Below are 20,294 nucleotides of genomic sequence, written 5' to 3' on the forward strand. Positions count from 1 at the left end.
ACTTTGGGAGGCTGAGGCAGGTGAATGGCTTGAGCTCAGGAGTTTGAAACCAGCCTGGGCAACATGGCAAAACTCCATCTCTACAAAAACAAAAATTAGCAAGGTATGGTTGCGCGCACATGTGGTCCTAGCTACTCGGGAGACTGAGGTGGAAGAATCACGTGAGGCCAGGAGGCAGAGGCTGCAGTGAGCCGAGATCATACCACTGCACTCTACCCTGTCTCAAAATAAAAAAAAGAAGGAGGGTATACTGGTACAATGTAAGAAGGCATATATATAGGCTTATTTATAATTGGGGAAAATCAGTAAGTTACTAAGGAAAGCAAAATACTCCTGGTTTTATTTCTATCTCATTCTCTCTCATCATTACCCTACATCTAGACTCAGAGCCATTCATTCATTCATTCATTCATTCAACAGATATTCACTAAGAGGTGCTCCACATGCCAGGTAGTGATCCAGGCACTAGGCACGCAGCAGTAAGACAGAAATACCTTTTCCAGGAAACAGAATTTTCATATCCAAATACTGAACACAAGCCTTCATTTAACACATTCTCATTTAATTCAGTTCAATTCCTTTCTAGCCAAAAATATTCCCATATTATATATTAATAAGGGGACAGTTTATAGATTCACTTTATATCATGCAATACTTCAAAACATAGTAAGTAGTCATTAAAACCTTCAAATTACATGGGACATTCCTGGAACCACAACTCCAAACAGCCTAGCTATCTGTATGTGTGATATCAAAACTCTAGATCACTGATATGTTCTTAAAACAGAACAAGGAATACATGAATAAATCCGAATGCCATGTGATTGCCTGGGGTCCAAAACCTGAATTTGGCCTTGTCACAAACCACAACAATCTCTTCACCCCAGTAAGCATTTACTGACTTGAACAGATCTAGATTGATTGCAACATACCAACACAACAGGAACATCAAGGTTAGTGAGCAAGAAACTTGATTAACATTCCTTCGGAAGATCCATCCCACCCTGCCTCTCTCCAGGTAGAGGACACAGAGGCAAGCCCAAAACAACTAAAGTTTTTGGCAAGGAAAGAAAAACATGCCCGTATTGGTATCCTTGAATTTCCCAGATCTACCAGTTTGAGGTGTTAGCAGCCATTTCAGAAATAAGACCCGGGGGTGGGCAAGAAAAACTGTACTTCTACGCTGTTCTTTAGGTAAACACCATTGAGTCTTCAGCACGAACAGTTATCCATTGTTCACAGGCAAAGAAGTTACTATGAAAACAGTGCTATTTGTAGAAACTTATAAAAACAATTCTACGGCCGGGCACGGTGGCTCATGCCTGTCATCCCAGTACTGTGGGAGGCTGAGGCAGGCGGGTCACCTGAAGTCGGGAGTTCAAGACCAGCCTGACCAACATGGAGAAACGCCATCTTTACTAAAAATACAAAATTAGCTGGGCGTGGTGGCACATGCCTGTAATCTGCTACTCTGGAGGCTGAGGCAGAAGAATCGCTTGAATCTGGGAGGCGGGGGTTGCGGTGAGGTGAGATTGCACCACTGCACTCCAGCCTGCGAAACTCCGTCTCAAAGAAAAAAAAAAAAAGATTTTAGATATTGCTTAGTACCGTTTTTACATTTTGGTCTTTACTAAGTAAACATCTTAGCTTTGAATATGAAGATAAAGTTAAGCCATCAGTAAGATATTCAAACCTTGATTTTTTTTCTCACATACAGAGTAATTACTGTATGAGCTGTATTGAACTATTTTCTCATTTGATCCCATTTGTGAGTAATGGCACCTATTTGTAAGATGGTTGTGAGGCGGGTGGGAGTTCAGTCTGTGGCCCTAAAAGAATAGGCCTGTGTGAAGTTCAAATCCAAAATGAAGATCCAAAAAATACTACGTTCTAGCTGCTTAAACAGTCTGTATTTTCCACATTATGATGGATTCAAAGCAAATAAGAGTCACACTTCAAAGTCAGAAGTTACATTCCTCTTAAAGGATATTTGTACTCGGCTGCTACTATAAGACAAAGATTAACTTGACAGGCTCAATGTCTCTGTTATATATTGTGGAAAAATTACCTAAAATAGCTATCATTTATTAAATTTCTATTTTCTGTTAGGTGCTTTACAAATGCCATGTAAAGGGCCGGGCGCGGTGGCTCACGCCTGTAATCCCAGCACTTTGGGAGGCCGAGGCGGGTAGATCACGAGGTCAGGAGATTGAGACCACCCTGGCTAACACGGTGAAACCCCGTCTCTACTAAAAATACAAAAAAATTAGCTGGGCGTGGTGGCGGGTGCCTGTAATCCCAGCTACTCAGGAGGCTGAGGCAGGAGAATGGCGTGAACCCGGGAGGCGGAGGTTGCAGTAAGCCGAGATCACGCCACTGCACTCCAGCCTGGGCAACAGTGTAAGACTCTGTCTCAAAAAAAAAAAAAAAAAAAAAAAAAAAATACCATGTCAAGTCTTCACAAAAGCACTGCAAAGTAGAGATTGATACCTTCTCTTTATACACAATGAAACCAAAGTTCAGCCACGTAACTGGCCCAGAATCACACAATTTGCGAGTAGCAGATCTGTTACTCCAAGCTACTTCTGTCTAGATACCTCCAAAGTCCATGTTCCTTCTACACTCTGCAACTTCAGCACTCTATCCTAACTCTTCCTCATCCCCGGACGTTAAATTTTACTCAGAGAAAATAAAAAGACATTTAAAACACACACACACAAACACACACACACACACGCAAAGTCTCTTCATGAAATTTCCTAAAGATGAGTTTCAACAAATTTAAGATTTGAAGAAATTTTTTTTTATCAGCCTCCATACTTTACACCTTAATGCTGCACAACCCATATCTTCCTCTAGGCCCCCCAACTTACATATTAAGTTCAGGCTTTTAGTAAGTGGGCACATTCTGACAAACTGAGAACCCAGTATGGACTTTTCTGTCATGTGCTCACAAAGGGTAGATAAAATGCTTCCACTATGTACTTGGTTCACCCTACTACCACTCTGTCTCTGAGTTCCCTCCACATTTACATATTAGTTGGATACATTAAGAACACCTGATAAATTCCGAAACAGAAAAAGATAAATGAAGGGGGAATCACTTTCTAAAATGATGCATTGTACGCTTTTTAAAAATAGCAAACTTAATGTATAATTTTAAGTCCTTAAAGAATATAACCAATATCCCTGAAACCCTTGCTCAACTGGAGAAATGGACCAACATATGTACTTATGTGCTCCTTCTTGCTTCTAAACTCCTGCCTCTCATTTCAAGGTAACCTTCTGAATTTTGTGTAAATCATTATCTTATTTCAAAAATATTGTCACAAATATATGAAGGTCTAAGCAATATGTTTAGTTTCAGTTTTTTTCAACTTTCTTATAGAAAGTGTTTCATGCTCTATAAAACTTTCTAAGCCTTTCACTCAATGCGTATTTTTTCTTTTCTTTTTTTTTTTGAGACAGAGTTTTGTTCTTGTCATACAGGCTGGAGTGCAGTGGCATGATCTTGGCTCACTGCAACCTGTCCCCTCCCAGGTTCAAGCAATTCTCCTGTCTCAGACTCCCGAGTAGCTGGGATTACAGGCACCTGCCACCATGCCCAGCTAATTTTTGTATTTTTAGTAGAGATGGGGTTTCACCATCTTGGCCAGGCTGGTCTTGAATTCCTGAACTCAGGTGATCTGCCCATCTCGGCCTCCTAAAGTGCTGGAATTACAGGCATGAGCCACCGCACCTGGCCTTCAATGCTGTATTTTCTAAGATTCATCCAAACTGTAGTGTGCATATGTAGTTTATCCTTTTGGCTGCTGTATTATAAGGTAGTGTTCCAATGCATGTACAAAAAATTTCTGATTCGGCTGGGCGCGGTGGCTCACGTCTGTAATCCCAGCACTTCGGGAGGCTGAGGCGGGTGGACCACTTGAGGTCAGGAGATCAAGTCCTGCCTGGCCAACATGGTGAAACCCCGTCTCTACTAAAAATACAAAAATTAGCCAGGCAATGTGGTACGTGCCTGTAATCCCAGCTACTCAGGGGACTGAGGCAGGAGAATTGCTTGAAGCCAGGAGGCGGAGGTTACAGTGAGCCGAGGTCATGCCACTACACTCCAGCCTGGGCAAGAGAGAGAGACTCCGTCTCAAAAAAACAATAACAAAAACACATTCTGATTTATTTTCTTTTTTTTTTTTTGAGATGGAGTCTCACTCTGTCACCCAGGCTGGAGTGCAGTGGCACGATCTCGGCTCATTGCAACCTCCACCTGCCGGGTTCAAGTGATTCTCCTGCCTCAGCCTCCCAAGTAGCTGGGACTACAGGCGTATGCCATTCATGCCCGGCTAATTTTTTATATTTTTAGTACAGATGGGGTTTCATCGGGTTAGCCAGGATGGTCTTGATCTCCTGACCTCGTGATCTGCCCGCCTTGGCCTCCCAAAGTGCTGGGATTACAGGCATTGGCCACTGCGCCTGGCCTTCTGATTCATTTTCATGTTGGTAGGCATCTGGGTTATTTCTGATTTTCATAATGCAGAATAGAAACTTCTTCCTAAAATTTGTCAAGTTGTGCAACTAAATTTGTAAAGCTCACAAAGTTCTGTTTGGCAGCTTCCTGAATCACAGTTTCATAATTTAAGAAGAAAAATCTCATTTTCCCCCTATTTCACTAGTTTTTCACTAGTTGCTGTTAGCATGAAAGGGTACCTTTTTTTTTTTTTTTTTTTTGGAGACAGTGTTACTCTCACCCGGGTTAGGGTGCAGTGGCACGATCGCGGCTCACTGCAACCTCTGCCTCCCGGGTTCAAGCGATTCTTCTGCCTCACTGCCTCAGACTCCCAAGTAGCTGGGATTATGGGCACACACCACCGGACCTGGCTAACTTTTGTGTTTTTAGTAGAGACAGGGTTTCGCCATGTTGGCCAGCCTGGTCTTGAACTCCTGACCTCGAGAGATCCACGTGCCTCGGCCTCCCAAAGTGCTGGGGGATTACAGGCATGAGCCACCGCATCCAGCCATGAAAGGGTATCTTTGATGAATCATCATCATGATGACATTGGTGGAAAGCCCAGATGTTTCTGTTAAATTATATGATTATTCAACTCAATGATCATGATTATTTCACATGCTCCAGTACACCCTCCCACCTCCTTTCCCAGAACCACAATCTATTATGTCTACCTCTGATTTCAAGATTTCTTCAATTTTAAGTTTATACACTTCATAGGCTCAGTGTCACTTTATAGATATTAACCAAAGTTGACAACAACTATAAACTGATATACTCAGAAAGTTGATTTATCATTACTTTGTTAGAAACAAACACTACCAGGAGTATTATAATGCATCATCTTTTCACTTGTTAAAATTAACCAGCATAAGATTAAAAATAACCTCTACCCTGAAAAGTAAAACTGATTTCATGGCTCAGTGGCTGCAGGCAATAATTTACACAGACGTAAAGCTAGCAAAAACTTAGTAGGTGACCTTGGGAAATTTATCCTCCTCTTGCCTCAATTTACTCAGTTGTAAAATGAAACTAAATAACTAGCTCCACAAAGACCAGAAGCTCCACCAAAGAAATATGCATTTTGCATACCTCTTACGTATCTACTCAAAATAGTACCTACCAAATACCAGACTCTCAATAGATACTTGCTGGTATAGATATGTATATAGCCTTGCAATGGCATTTTTCCACCCTCATGTTTCACTTCAATTGTGAAAACCCCCAAATTCTATAAAATCAAACCATATTTATGCCCCAACAAACAGGTCAGTCTAACACTGGCTTCATTACATGTACATAACAGATTAATTCACTCAACATGTACAGGGTACCTCCCATATGCTAGGGATGCAGAAGAAAGAACAAGGCAATAGACAAGAAACAGACAATTTTAGGTGTTTAGTAAAGTCTTAATGTCTGTTATAAATGGACCTATTCAGCGTTTTTTACATATACAACCATTTTTTCTATCAGATTGGTGACTCTTGAGTTTCATTAATTTACTCATTTTTAGTAAATAGGGCATTAGTGAGTAGAATATGGAACCAGAGGGCTGGTTGCCTGAAGACGTGCCTCTAATCTAGGACCTGATTCCAGTTACGGGAGGTGATGAAAGAGTGTGACACAGCAATGTGGACTCTGGAGTCAGCATGCTCACAGTGAATCCTAGGTCCACCACCTAGCTGCTGAGTAACCTTGGCAAGTTACTTCTCTGTGCCCATTTCTACATTAACAAAATGGGGATAATAATATTAACTATTTCGGAGTTAAATGCTTAGCATGGCACTTGGCACAAAGTAAGCAGTAAGTAAATGTCACCATAACTGCACTATGATAAGTGCTTCTCCTTTGAGAGTTCTGGAAAAACCCTATCAATATATAAAATGAAAGTCAGTAAGGATAAATGTTTATGGGACAGAGGCAAAGGAAAGTAAAAAGGAGATGTGAGCAGAGGGTTACAGTGGTATCTCTCAGATTTTGAGGAAGGAAGAGAGATGGGTCAGAATTTTACCAAGCATTCTCACCTCAAGTGATCAGATTTCCTAAGTTCATAAAAAAGACAGCAGAAGTAGATAAATGTCTGTGGAGAGTCCCTAAACAGATTCTGAAGTTAGAAGAATCACACTCTAAAAGGCGACATGCTACAACGACTTCAGCTTTCCACCTGCTTTTTGCTGTCTTGGCCTGCCAGGCTCTCCTTTCCTACACATCATAAGGTTCCCACACCTTTCTTCCAAACTTTCCCACCCCCGCCCCACCACTCCCTCTGACAAAGCTGAGTATCTTGTCCGGTCGGTAGGGAGCATGTCAGATAAAAAAGGCTTTGCAAAGAGAGGGAACGCCACCTTGGCCAGCAGCCCTGAGAAGTTTTAGGGAGACTATGAACCTTTTCACAATTATTCAAATACAGTAGGGGGCATGGCCATATTGCTACTTACCTTCTCAAGTACCACTGCTTTGCTTTGTAACTCTAAAAACATTTCCTGGCCAGCCATGGTGGCTCACGCCTGTAATCCCAACACTTTGGGAGGTTGGGGCGGGCGGATCCCTTGAGGTCAGGAATTCAAGACCAGCCTGGCCAACATGGCAAAACCCCGTCTCTACTAAAATACAAAAATTAGGTGGGTGTGGTGGTGCATGCCCATAGTCCCTGCTACTCAGGAGACTGAGGCAGGAGAATCAGCTAAACCCGGGAAGCAGAGGTTGCTGTGAGGCAAGATTGCCCCATTGCACTCCAAACTGGGCAACAAAAGTGAAACTCCATCTCAAAAAAGCAAACAAAACAAAAAAAAATTTCCTTTCACACAATTTCAAACCAATTTTTTAATGCTTATGGTGTGCTACTGACTTCCCACAACAAATTCTACAGCTCATAACCTGAGCCACTTCACAAAGTAGGGAGTGTGTTTCAAAATTAGTAAGGATTGAGTAGACATGTAATAGGTGTGATGTCCTGTAAAATTCATCAAAAATGGGATTCTACTTTTATTTATGTTGGCTACAGGTTGCCTATTGTGCAATGATAAAGGGGCAGCCCATTTTTTAGTTAGTTCTTTTAATTATTTAAGGAATTTTGAAAAATATTGCCAACAAAAAAATTATTTCATCCAGTTTATTCTGCTACACTTCCATCATCATACATCTAGACTTTTTACTATCTATAGCCCATACTAGAAAAATATGGTCTCTTAGCTTCTTGATAAAATCCTACCTCTTAAACATGTAGATTTCTATGAAAAATTTAAAAAAAGGGAAAAGATACAAGACAGAATATAGTCAAGTGAATATGTTTTGAGGCCAATACTTGTCTTTTAGTCCCCAAAGTTGCTTTCTTTGCCACCTTTCCTCTGCTATCCCTCCTACCCAGCAACCTTTACTGCTCTCCACTCAAACCAGCTTCTTTAAGACCTTGGTGGTGAGGGAACGTACAGTGATTAAGAACATGCGCTTTGAAGGCTGACTATTGAGAAATATGAATTCATTCCCTGGCTTCAGTTCAAAAAAGTGCTAAGTACTATTACATGTGAAGTTTCTAGCTCTCTGCACGGCACACAAAAATATCCCACAAATGGTGGCCACTAGTATTATTATGATTTTACAGTCACATCTTTTATTGGTAATTGTTTGGGTTTCAGAACTACAAAAAAAATTTGTTATATAATGAAGAGCCTTTTAGGACACTCTAGTGTCCAGAATCAAACTAAGATGGGAAGAAAAAAGAAAACTCTGTCTACAAAGAATGAGTCTATGATTATCAGAAGGGGAGCAACCAAAGAAAGACTCAAAGATTACATCTGATATTCTGAAATTGTTGCTCTGTCAATAAAAAGGGTGATTTGACTTTTTGATAATGCCAGGCCAGAAAAGGTGCAACAAAAAGGTGGTGGCAGAAAAGAAGGGGAGAATTGGCTGGGAAGACAAACTGTGAGAGTTCAGGGAGCCCTGCTCACAAAGGCAGAATCAGGAAGGCAAGCAGAGTGTTTAGTCGTGAGGAAGGAAATGGGGGCATGACCCAGCTACCTGTCCCTCAGTAGCTCAGGAGGTCCAAGGTCATGTCAGCTGTGTGTGGAAGGAGCCAACTGCACCAAGACACTGAACACCTAAACTCCAGATCTCTGGCAGTTACACATCCTTGGAAAGATGCTACATTTCTGAGGTTTGTATATGGGTGGGTGCTTTTTATCTACTATTTGACAAAAGGCACTTAATGGATCAGAAAATGGCTCTTTGCCTTCTTAACAGGGTTGGAAAAGAGCAGAGGGCTAACAGATTTATGAATCACAGAATGGTAAATGAGGACACTGATCTACATTGAAAATACCGAAAATCTGTGTTTTAAAAAGTCACACATCACTCTGCTGTTTCCAAAACTACTAGTATGAAGGTAACCATGCCCAATCCTTTGGGGTTCTGAAAGTTTGACCATTTCCCTCATATGTTCCAGCTTGGGCAGATGCCTCTATGTTTACAAAACACAATAAAGTACTTTTGCCTTTTCAAAGTTTAAAGAAGCATACAGCAGGTGAACTGATTAACACGTGCTTGAGGCCGGACATGGTGGTTCATGCCTGTAATCCCAGCACTTTGGAAGGCCGAGGCAGGAGGATCACCTGAGCCCAGGAGTCCAAGACCAGCCCGGGCAACACAGTGAGACCTCATCTCTTTTTTTAAAAAATTGTTTATTTTCACTTTGACTCTTCTTTGACATACTTCTTTTTTTTTTTTTTTTTTTTTTTTTTTTTTTTTTTTTTTTTTTTTTTTTTTCAGACGGAGTCTCGCTCTGTGGCCCAGGCTGGAGTGTAGTGGCGGATCTTGGCTCACTGTAACCTCTGCCTCCCGGGTTCAAGCGATTCTCCTGCCTCAGCTTCCCCAGTAGCTGGGATTACGGGCGTGCACTACCATACCTGGCTAATTTTTTTGTATTTTTAGTAGAGACGGGGTTTCACCATGTTGGCCAGGCTGGTCTTGAACTCCTGACCTCAAGTGATCCACCTGCCTTGGCCTCCCAAAGTGCTGGGATTACAGGCATGAGCCACCATGCCTGGCCCATTGACATATCTCTTTATATAAAATAAAAATTTTAATAAATAAAACAAAAAACATGTGTTCAATTCCTGACCAGGTATACTGTTTTCTTTTTCTTTTTTTTTTTTTTGAGATGGAGTTTTGCTCTTGTTGCCCAGGCTGGAGTGCAATGGCGCAATCTCGGCTCACCACAACCTCTACCTCCCGGGTTCAAGTGATTCTCCTGCCTCAAACTCCTGAGTAGCTGGGATCACAGGTGTGCGTCACCATGCCCAGCTAATTTTGTATTTTGAGTAGAGACAGGGTTTCTCCATGTTGGTCAGGTTGGTCTCGAACTCCCGACCTCAGGTGATCCGCCCGCCTTGGCCTCCCAAAGTGATGGGATTACAGGCGTGAGCCACCGCACCCGACCTTTACTGTTTTCTAGAGTACTACTAAACAATTAAAAAAGAAGAGAGACAATAACAGAAATGTCCACAGAGGAAAAACTAAAAAATATATATTTTACACAAACACATATACAATCTACATATACATACATGCATGCATGCAATATATATGATATATACATATCTGTATACTTGTGTGTGTATATATGTTAATGAAATTGCAAGCATAAATTTTCTCCCCTTAAACACTAATTCCTGGGTTTACATGTATATTTCGAACCTCCTTCCCCATACAATGGATTTTTCAAGTGCATCTGTCAGAGACAAAGGCTTCTAGGTACCTCATTCTCTGCACTATCAGGGGCTTAATCATGGCACTCGCTGTTAAGTATACTCAACTTTGAAGTGGGTAGTCATAGTAACGCTGCCAGTCCTTTTCAAGATTCTTTTTCTTCTATTCCTCTTCTAGCCTTCCTCCTATCTCAAAACAGCACTTAAAAATACAGAAAGCTGCTACCTGGTGAGTGGGACACTTTTTTGGACACTGCCTTAACTGGGAGAGAAAAGACAAGGGCAAGGATGTGGGCTATTTGCATAGCATTGCCTTGAACAATGTTTGCCGTAGTTGTGGGAGTTGGAAGGAGAAAAGAATAACTAAATAGAAGCTGGTAACTGTGCAAACAGCAGGGTGCCTCTTCCATCCAACACTAAAGGGAAGCCATCTTTTGTCTATCCTGTCCATTCACAAGACGATCTCTAACGGCAGGATGGAAAAGGAAAACATTAAAAGTATTACACCATGGCCTGCAAGCAGATCCTCCTTACAAATTGTAGTTGCTGAGAAACTGGCATGGAAGGTCATACATACACCAAGAGGATAAAGCCACCATGAAATATAAAAACATACATGTCTGTAAATGCATGAAAAAGTTCAGGATGAAAACTCCCCGAACTCAAAAGTGGGCATCCTCCAATAAGGAACCGGGGGGAGGGTGCTGGAGGTCCACAAAGAAGAAAGTTCACTTTGTAACTGTACTTTTGTATTATGAAACATTTAAACAATGAGCATAGATTCATGTATTACTTGTACTTTTTATAAAATCAAATTTTAAAAGGCATGGCAGAGAGTTTTGTGAGATTTAAAGTTAGAAGTATAAAAACCTAGCAGATTACCAGCACTCAAAGACTCAGAAAGAGACATAATCCCCAACAAGGCACATCAGAAGTCTCCTTTCACACTGCATTGAAGCATACTGATTTCATGGATATTATATCCTGCAAGATTTTGGAACAAAACAATTCATGTGACAAACCCTGAAAAGTTTAGGCTACCTTCTATTTACAAACTTTTTTATGAAACAGCATCTTGCTCTATTACCATGACTGGAATACAGTGGTGTGATCACGACTCACTGCATCCTCAACTTCCCAGACTCATGCCATCCTCCCACCTCAGACTCCTGAGTAGTTGGCACCAGAGGCATGTGCCACCATGCCCAGCTAATTTATTTTTAATTAAAAAAAAATTTTTTTTTGTAGAGACAGAGTCTGCTTATGTACAGGCTGGTCTCCAATTCCTGGGCTCAAGTGATACTCCTGCCTAGGCCTCCCAAAGTGCTGGGATTGCAGGCTTGAGCCACTGTTCCAGTCTCACACATTTTTGCTATTCTTCAGCACTGTTATTTAAAAACAGAGCTTCTGAACTCAAATGTAAAATTTAATTTTTAAAACCTCTAAGTACACTCAAGATTTCTAAAATAAAAAGATAATACCACCTTAATACACAGTCAAAGCTATAATATTTTATGAACTTTTGGCAAATACATTACTGAGAGTTAAAAATTGGGTTGCTAAAGAGGCAGATGCCAGTCATTGTAGTATTCACTAGGCATTGAAGTTGAGTCCATGTACCATTCTCGTAATTAAGAAGTCTTTTAAAAACTGTTTGGGGCCAGGTGTGGTGGCTTACACCTGTAATCCCATCACTTGTGAGGCCGAGGAGGGTGGATCGCTTGAGTCTAGTTCGAGAGCAGCCTGGCCAACATGGTCTCTACTAAAATACAAAAAAAAAAAAAAAAAAAAAGCTGGGGTAGTGGTGCGCACCTGTAATCCCAACTACTTGGGAGGCTGAGGCAGGAGAATCTCTTGAACCTGGGAGGAAGAGGTTGCAGTCAGCCCAGATTGCACCACTGCACTCTAGCCTGAGCACAGAGTGAGACTGTCTCAAAAACACAAAATAAAAAACAAACAAAAACTGTTTGGTCTCAAGTGTTCATATATTTTATTTTTATTTTTTTAAAAACAGGGTTTCATTCTGTTTGTCAGGCAGGAGTGCAATGGTGCAGTCACAGCTTACTGCAGCCCTGAACTTCTGGACTCAAGTGATCCTTTGCCTTAGTCTCCCAAAGGGCTGGGACTACAGGTGTGAGCCACCAGCACCTGGCCTGGTCTCCAATTTCTTAAATGAGTAGTCAAGAGAATCAAAGTTCTGATATCCAGATACATTACAGAAAGCAATATTCCATTGACTCTGCAGGGTAACAAGGAACTTTTTATTCATATCTAGAGTGCTCCTTTCTGTAAGTATGCTTACGTTCTAAAGTACATATAAACGTTAACAGGTAAAAACAAAAACTCAGTCCAAAACAAAAACTATTTTGAATCAATTTTATATTTAAATAAAACATGTAACGGTGATTTTTTTTTTGCTAATATGAAATGTTCTCAGTCACTAATCTTTAAAAGCAGAGGAAGTGGGACACGTATATATTCCCACTAACTTTTCTGAACACATACACATCAATAAACTATTTCAAAAATAAAGACCATGAGGAAATATTAGAACTTACGTGGTAACAAAAAACACGATACTGGCTGGGCACGGCGGCTCACCCCTGTAATCCCAGCACTTTGGGAGGCCGAGGCAAGCGGATCATTTGAGGTCAGGAGTTCGATAACAGCCTGGCCAACGTGGTGAAACCTCGTCTCTACTAAAAATACTAAAAATGGTAGGTGCCTGTAATCCCAGCTACTCAGGAGGCTGAGGCAGGAGAATCGTTTGAAATCGGGAGGCGGAGGTTGCAGTGAGCAGAGGTCATGCCACTGCACTCCAGCCTGGGCGACAGAGCGAGACTCCGTCTCAAAAACAAAAAAACACCATACATTTGCTAGTATCCTAAGGTAGAGACTGAGATCACGCTCATAAAACTTTAGCTTTAAGTCCTCTAGTCCCGATCTTGATCATGCTTAAGCAACAGTATTAACCGATAAGAGTAACAAAATACTGTTATTTTCTACAATAATTAATAACATAAAGATAACCTTTAACAATGAGGGAGTCCAGTCAACTGAAATTCAGGTAATTCCCACAACTGATACTGTTCAATAGTTGAAAAGTTCCTCTACATCAAACCTTGTACCATAACTGTTACAGAGAAATGACAGTCTTCTTTCTATAGTAGCATGCTTAATATGTAGATTACACAGAAAGAGAACATTTTTGGTGCAAACAAAAAAAGAGGCGGTGCTTAAAGTACAAAGTAGAAGGATTCCTCAGAAAACAAAAGCAAAGTCTCCTTGAGAAGATTCTTATTTCTGCCTCCTCTGTATAGGAAGACTCACTTCTGCCATGAGCTGACAATCCATCTGCACATTAGTGCAGACCACTCCAACACACAAACTATGGCTTCACTAAGACAGTCAATGGTCAGTGTCTGCCCACTGACTTATTACTCAGTAAGTAGTAAGGAGGTGTGAACACTGGGCAACCTCCAGCTGAATCCCATAGACCCTTCCTGTTAACCTGTCACCCACCATCACAGTTTTGGATCTCTTGTTAGATTTAAAGAGCATGGGTTTAGCAGAAAAGGAATCTGGGTCAACTGCATTCCTTCTCTTAAGCTGTTACTTGGGATAAATCGAGCTTCCGCATCTGAAAAAGTGGCATTCAGTTTGGTGCACACAAACTTATTAACCATGATTATCACAGCACATGCACATAGGAAATAATCAATAAATATTATCTTTTCCTAGGAGATGGATCGGGGCAGAAAAGGTGAGTCAGGGTTTCTTGGCAGGGCAGAGCAGCTAAAAGATTTGTACTTGTGCTTTAAGAATATAGGGTGTATGGTGGGAAAGGTCCTTCCCTCATCGCTTCAGGCAAGTTTCTGTCTCCCTTTTCAGAACTCATACAGCAAAGTATTTGGCACTTACAGCATGCCTTGTATCGTCAGCCACATTTTCATACTTTAAGAGCTTGTATTTGAAAATCAGATTTAACATTCCTCTAAGAGTCCTTATATTCATTGACGACTCTAGGGCCCTACTCATTTGCCAGTACAGTAAACAGTTCACTAATAAAAAATACAGCACGGAGTGTGGGTCAGCTGCATTCAGAGCGCTCGCGTGTGCCAGTGGCTTTAAAAGTGGAGGCCTCTTCCCGACAACCGATATAACCCTGGGAGGTACCCTTCCAAAGCCACACATTCCCTTCTTGTCTTCTCATGCACCGCTCCGATTTCTCTTTCCACTCCGGGGGACGGATCTGTCATATTTACCGGCATGGAAGGAACGCTCGTAAAAAATTAGTTACTAGTATTACTAAGGCCGCACTGGCGGCGGCGGCGCAGCGGCCACACCTACTCAGCTGCCGCGGCGCCGGGAGCCCGAAAAAGGCGGGTCAGAGGGGCCACGGGGTCTCCGGGCGCCGCCCCCTCTTAGACTCCTTCGGGGAAGGTTCCCAGCCCAGGACCCGGGACAGGGCCAGGGCGCCCCGGGTGGAGGGGGGCAGGCGGGCCGCTTCTTGCCCCCGCCCAAGCACGTGGGAGGCCGGCGAAGACCAGCGCCCAGCCCAAGACGGGAGAGAGACCAGGCCAGGCAGGAGTCGCGGCCTGGGGAGACGCGGAGGTAGACTCCGGCGCCCGAACCGAGGTCGTCCCGCTGCCTCCTCACCGGGCGCCTCGGGACAACAGCTTCCCGAGGGCAGCCCCTAGAGCCCCCGCCTCCCGGCCGCCCGGCTCGGGTCACCCCGCGGGAGGCGGAGCTCCGCGGGGGCAGGGCCGGCCCTCCCCAGCCGAATGCCCCTTTCCCCGCGGGCGTCCCCATGCCCCTCCGCCACTCACGGTGCTTGCCGCTGCCGCTGCCGCCGCCGCTCGGGTAGCTCAGCAGCAGGAAGGGCAGCGGGGAGCCGGGGGACGGCGGGGTCCTCCAGGAGCGCTGCTGCTGCGGCGGCGGGCGCACTCCGAAGCCGGCGCCTCCATCGCCGGGGTACAGCAGGAAGAAGGGGGCGGCCACCGGCGAGTCGGGCTCCGACTGCCCGGCGGGGGAGGCCGGCGGCGGCCCCGCCTCGCCCTCTCGGTCCGTGCCCCCGGCGGGAGCGCGGCGCGGCTCCTCCGGCCGCCACTCCCCGCCCCTCGCCGGCTCCTCGCTGCAACTTTCGGCACCAGCGGTGGGCGGCGGCGGGGTCTCAGCCATGCTCACTCCTTCCTTCGCCGCAGCCTCCGATTCGCGCCCGGGCCTGGGCGGGGGAGCAGAGGGTCAGGGCGAGGAGCCGCCGCCCCGTCCCGTCCGCTGCGCCGCCACCGCCACCTTTCTTCTCGGCCACGGGCTGGCGCCTGGGCTCCGCCGCTCGGCCCACAGCCCGCCCCGCCAGGGTCCAAGCCAGCTGGAGGGACCGCCCCGCCCGACGGCGCGGCCTCGCTACCGGCCGCCTCCTCCAGCCCCTCCCGCCCCGGCCCCCAGCCTGTGACTCGGCTCCCCTAGGGGGCAGCGTCCTCCTCTTCCCACTCCCCACCTTCCGCTTCCCTCCGGCTGGGCTGACTCCCTCCCGACCCTCGGGCCCTGGGCCTCTTCCTTACCCGCCCCCGCTGGGCCCTCTAAGGCGGTCAGGTGTCTAGTGCTTGAAAGGTGAAGACCTGGCGAAATACCTGGCGGCGTTTTGTCGTGTAACCGCCAACTTTATCGGTAGCACGAAGGCACAAAGATCTGGGTTGAAGAAGAGGCGAAAGCTAATTTTAAAAAAGCACCTCCCTGCCCCCGGGTATTAAACTGTACCATTTGCCTTTCACACACTGCAACTTCAACCGTTGATTCACTGTTTTGAGTATTGAGCTCTTTATGTGAGAAACCAAAGGTGGGTGTCTTCCTTCCACCACCTCTTTTGTTCCCGTCTTGTGCGCTGTACTGAAATCCTGTATTTGCTTTGACTTTAACTCCCTGGTTTTCTAGTGCCGCGGGTGCGCATGAGTGCATTTTAAATCAAACAGCTTAGAATTCATACGACAAATGTCAATTACAGGTCGACAGTTTTCTCTTTCACAGTGCCCGTGTCTCGCTAGTAATTAGCCACCGTTGCTTTGAGAATTCGAATCAATGATTACTGATCCAGTAATTCCCTTAAGTAAACATTTCTTTCGGCAATAAAGACAATTTCCAGTTACTCTCATGGTTCTTTATCCTGGATTCCTAGCTGATTAGCCTTGTGTTTAATGCTGGCGTAGAAGCCATGTTGACTCATAATTAAAAATCACTGTTGTGTAACATTTTGCCCACCTGCTTTTTCCTCTTCTCTGTTCAGCCCTTCCCTGTGTAGAGGAAGTTGTACTTCTTTGAAAGGAAAAGTAAACATTTTTATTACTGTTGTTATTCTCTGTAAATCACTCTTGAAATTACTACTCGCAATTACCATGAGACTTACAATACTACTTTTCACTGAGTCTTTTAACAAGAAGCATTCAAAAAGGAAATGTTTACAGGATAGCTTCAAACAGTCTTAGAAAATTTCTTAGCTTTTCGGTTTCTGGCATTTCCCTGACCTGTTGATCCCAGTCCTACTACCTATTTGAGTAAGTTATTTGTCTAGCTCTGTAAAATGATTATGTTATTCATAGATACTGTGAGGGCTAAATAAGAAATAGAAATAAAGCGTTTAAAATACAACTTAACATTGGGGTAAATAATAATTATTACGGCCGGGTGCGGTGGCTCATGCCTGTAATCCCAGCACTTTGGGAGGCTGAAGCGGGTGGATCACGAGGTCAGCAGTTCGAGACCAGCCTGACCAAAAAGGGGAAACCCCGTCTCTACTTAAAATACAAAAAAAAAATTAGCTGGGCGTGGTGGCGAGTGCCTGTAATCCCAGCTACTTGGGAGACTGAGGCAGGAGAATCGCTTGAAACCAGAAGGCAGAGGTTGCAGTGAGCCGAGATTGCACCACTGCACTTTAGCCTGGGCAATAAGAGCAAAACTTCGTCTCAAATAAATACATAAATAAATAATTATTAGTAGTAGTACTCACTTCAGCAGCACATAAACTAAAATTGGAACGATACAGAAAAGATTAACATTTCCCTGCACGAGAATGACCTGCAAATTTGTGAAGTGTTCCATATTAAAAAATAATTATTATTAGGGATATTTTATCATTTTGGCAAAATAACATTTAACTTACAATAATAAAAACATACTGAGTTGGGGGGAAAAAAGCTGTTTCATTATATCCTTAGCATTTTGAAGGTGGTTTGGGCCTTAACTCTTGGTGCTGGTGAGAATCTCAATAGGAAGACATATTTGTCTTTTAGGAATTGCTAACTGCATGATACCTTCATAAGAAAAACCGAAAGCATTTGACCCAGCAATCTCATTAACTGGGTATATACCCGAAGGACTATAAATCATTCTACTATAAAGACACATGCACACGTATGTTTATTGCAGCACTGTTTACAATAGCAAAGACTTGGAACCAACCCAAATGCCCATCAATGATAGACTGGATAAAGAAAATGTGGCACATATACACCATGGAATTATGCAGCCATAAAAAAGAGTGAGTTCATGTCTTTTGCAGGGACATGGATGAAGCTGGAAGCCATCATTCTCAGCAAACTAACACAGGAACAGAAAAGCAAACACCGCATGTTCTCACTCTTAAGTGGGGGTTGAACAATGAGAACACATGGACATAGGGAGGGGAACATCACACACTGGGACCTGTGGGGGAGTGGGGGTAAGGGGAGGGGAAGCATTAGAAGAAATAACTAATGTAGCTGATGGGTTAATGAGTGCAACAAACCACCATGGCACATGTATACCCATGTAACAAACCTGCACGTTCTGCACATGTATCCCAGAACTTAAAGTATAATTTAAAAAAAAGAAAAACTGATTGACATGTATTATATGGTTTTAACACTCATCCTTAACTGGATCCTTTATCTTGTTTTTACATGCAGAAATTCCAAAATATTATATTCTCATCAGGTTCCTTCACAGAGATGTTTTGCAATGTTTTGGTAAAGAATTTGACAATAATCTACACTTAACCACGGTAGGTAGAAGAAATGAGAGCAGAGTCCTCACAGATGATTCTTGAGAAAGGCCAATAATCAACCAAGGGAGTCACCAAGTTAAAATATGAAATATTATCTAGTCTGAATTGCCAGCTTTCTCCTTTCTTGTTAGTCAAGATACCTACAGGTATAGAAACATTGACATGCTGTGAAATCATTCAGTGTATTGGATTTTTGTGCCTCTATTTTTAAAGAGTTTTTTGTAAAAATGTAGAACACTTCACAAATTTGTGTATCATCCTTGTACGGGAACCATGCTAATCTCTGTATCATTCCAATTTTAGTATATGTGCTGCTGAAGAGATCACTGTGCCTCTATTTTTAAAAAGAGTTCTATTTATGTTTTATGTAATTAATTAAATGGCAGTAAAATTAATACAGAAAAATCAACTGAAATATGAGTTCTTACAATTTATAGACAAGGCTATTTATGAACTTTTTCTTTAAAGGTGGATGGTACTCCAAGTTCCTAGTTTCTTAATGCTTTTAGCTTTTGAATCAATAATACAATCACAGTTCCGCATTAGCTTTAGTGACATAAAGGGCTGATTCAGCTGCTATACACATTTAAGGAAGCCAAGATTATAAAAACAAGTTTAAACATGTTGCCCCTTCTTGAGAATGCACAGAGCATCTCCCTATACTGTTTTAAAGTGACAACATCCAAGCACTATAATTAAGAATCGAGCTCTATTAATTTTCTTGTGAAATAAAGCAGGAGGTGCTTTTCAACTTTACCTGCATTTTATTTTTAGTTATCCATGTTTGGTTTTTAAAAAATCCTTTGGTGGGCTGGGTGCGGTGGCTCACGCCTGTAAGACTGAGGCAGCAGAATCGCTTGAACCTGGGGAGGCAGAGGTTGCAGTGAGCCGAGATCGCGCCACTACACTCCAGCTCGGGTGACAGTGCGAGACTCTGTCTCAAAAAAACAAACAAACAAAAAATCCTTTGGTGATCTTACAGATAGATACTTAAAAATATATTTTAAAACTTTTTAAAGATCACTGTTATGGACAAGAATATATTTTTAGTACAGTATAAGCTTCTTAAGAGCTGTGAATCAGACCAAGTGTGGTGGCTCACGCCTATAATCCCAGCACTTTGGGAGGCCGAGGCAGGCAGATCACTTAAGGCCAGGAGTTCAAGACTAGCCTGGCCAACATGGCAAATGGCAAAATGCCAGCTCTACAAAAAATACCAAACAAAAAACCCCACAAGAGCTGTGAAGCAGAGAAGATACCACTTGAGGCCGGGCACCGTGGCTCATGTCTGTAATCCCAGCACTTTGGGAGGCTGAGGCCCAGCTAAGATTGTGTCTTCTCTGGGCTGTCTTCTCTGATATACTTCTTTCCATGAACATCTAATAATCTCTCAACTCTTCCTACGTTAGGGATTTCTAAACATTTTCTCCATTGTGTTAAGATTAGTTATGTACTTGTCTTAGCCGGGCGTGGTAGCTCATGCCTATAATCCCAGCATTTCGGGAGGCTAAGACAGGCAGATCACTTGAGGCCAGGAGTTCAAAACTCCTGGTTCAAAACCATGGAAGTTTCACCATGAGGCCTGGCCAACATGGTGAAACCTCCATCTCTACTAAAAATACAAAAATTAGCCGGGTGTGTTGGCACGCACCTGTAGTCCCAGCTACTCGGGAGGTTGAGACAGGAGAATTGCTTGAACCCAGGAGGTGGAGGTTGCAGTGAGCCGAAATCGTGCCACTGCGCTCCAGCCTGGGCGACAGAGCGAGAATGTCTCAAAAAAAAAGGCAAAAAAAAAAAAAAAAAAGGGAAGATACCACTTGAGAAGTGTTGATACTCTTTTTCAGTATAGTATATAGATTTATTATGATTTTAAAATAATGGTTTTCTTGAGCTGTTTATTTTACATTGTATGGCACTTGGGAAACATCATAGTTGAAAAGTGTACTCAATTTAAGCCTTTGTGTTAAACTTATTTTAATAAATGTAGAAATGTATTGATACTAATTAATATAATGCCTTATTGTGAAAGCTCTGAGTCCATTGT

General features: G+C 43.1%; 1 protein-coding gene and 2 non-coding genes across 19 annotated transcripts in view; 1 reads left to right on the forward strand and 2 right to left on the reverse strand.

Moving 5' to 3' along the window:
• RUFY3 (RUN and FYVE domain containing 3) overlaps window positions 1-15,585 on the reverse strand; it is a 103,913-nt gene extending 88,328 nt beyond the window's left edge. For 7 of the 17 annotated variants that reach the window (XR_010156579.1, XR_010156576.1, XR_010156578.1 and 4 more), the window contains exon 1: window positions 15,042-15,516. Coding sequence is in view for 10 of the 17 variants with exons in the window: in XM_054683028.2 (XP_054539003.1) it covers window positions 15,042-15,393 (352 nt within the window). In the remaining 7 variants the exon portion in view is untranslated. Of the gene's footprint in view, window positions 1-15,041 lie in introns of all 17 variants that reach the window. The other 10 variants (XR_010156582.1, XR_008547524.2, XR_010156581.1 and 7 more) reach the window with 4 other exon arrangements.
• Window positions 15,586-17,207: 1,622 nt separating this feature from the next.
• Window positions 17,208-17,313, forward strand: LOC112209052 (U6 spliceosomal RNA). The gene has a single exon (XR_002943734.1). It is a non-coding gene; the product is annotated as a U6 spliceosomal RNA (small nuclear RNA).
• A 1,160-nt stretch (window positions 17,314-18,473) lies between these two features.
• Window positions 18,474-18,577, reverse strand: LOC112209041 (U6 spliceosomal RNA). Its single transcript, XR_002943727.1, has one exon. It is a non-coding gene; the product is annotated as a U6 spliceosomal RNA (small nuclear RNA).
• Window positions 18,578-20,294: the final 1,717 nt, after the last annotated feature.

This window comes from Pan troglodytes, chromosome 3 (assembly GCF_028858775.2).
Source record: "Pan troglodytes isolate AG18354 chromosome 3, NHGRI_mPanTro3-v2.0_pri, whole genome shotgun sequence".
Taxonomy (NCBI): domain Eukaryota; kingdom Metazoa; phylum Chordata; class Mammalia; order Primates; family Hominidae; genus Pan; species Pan troglodytes.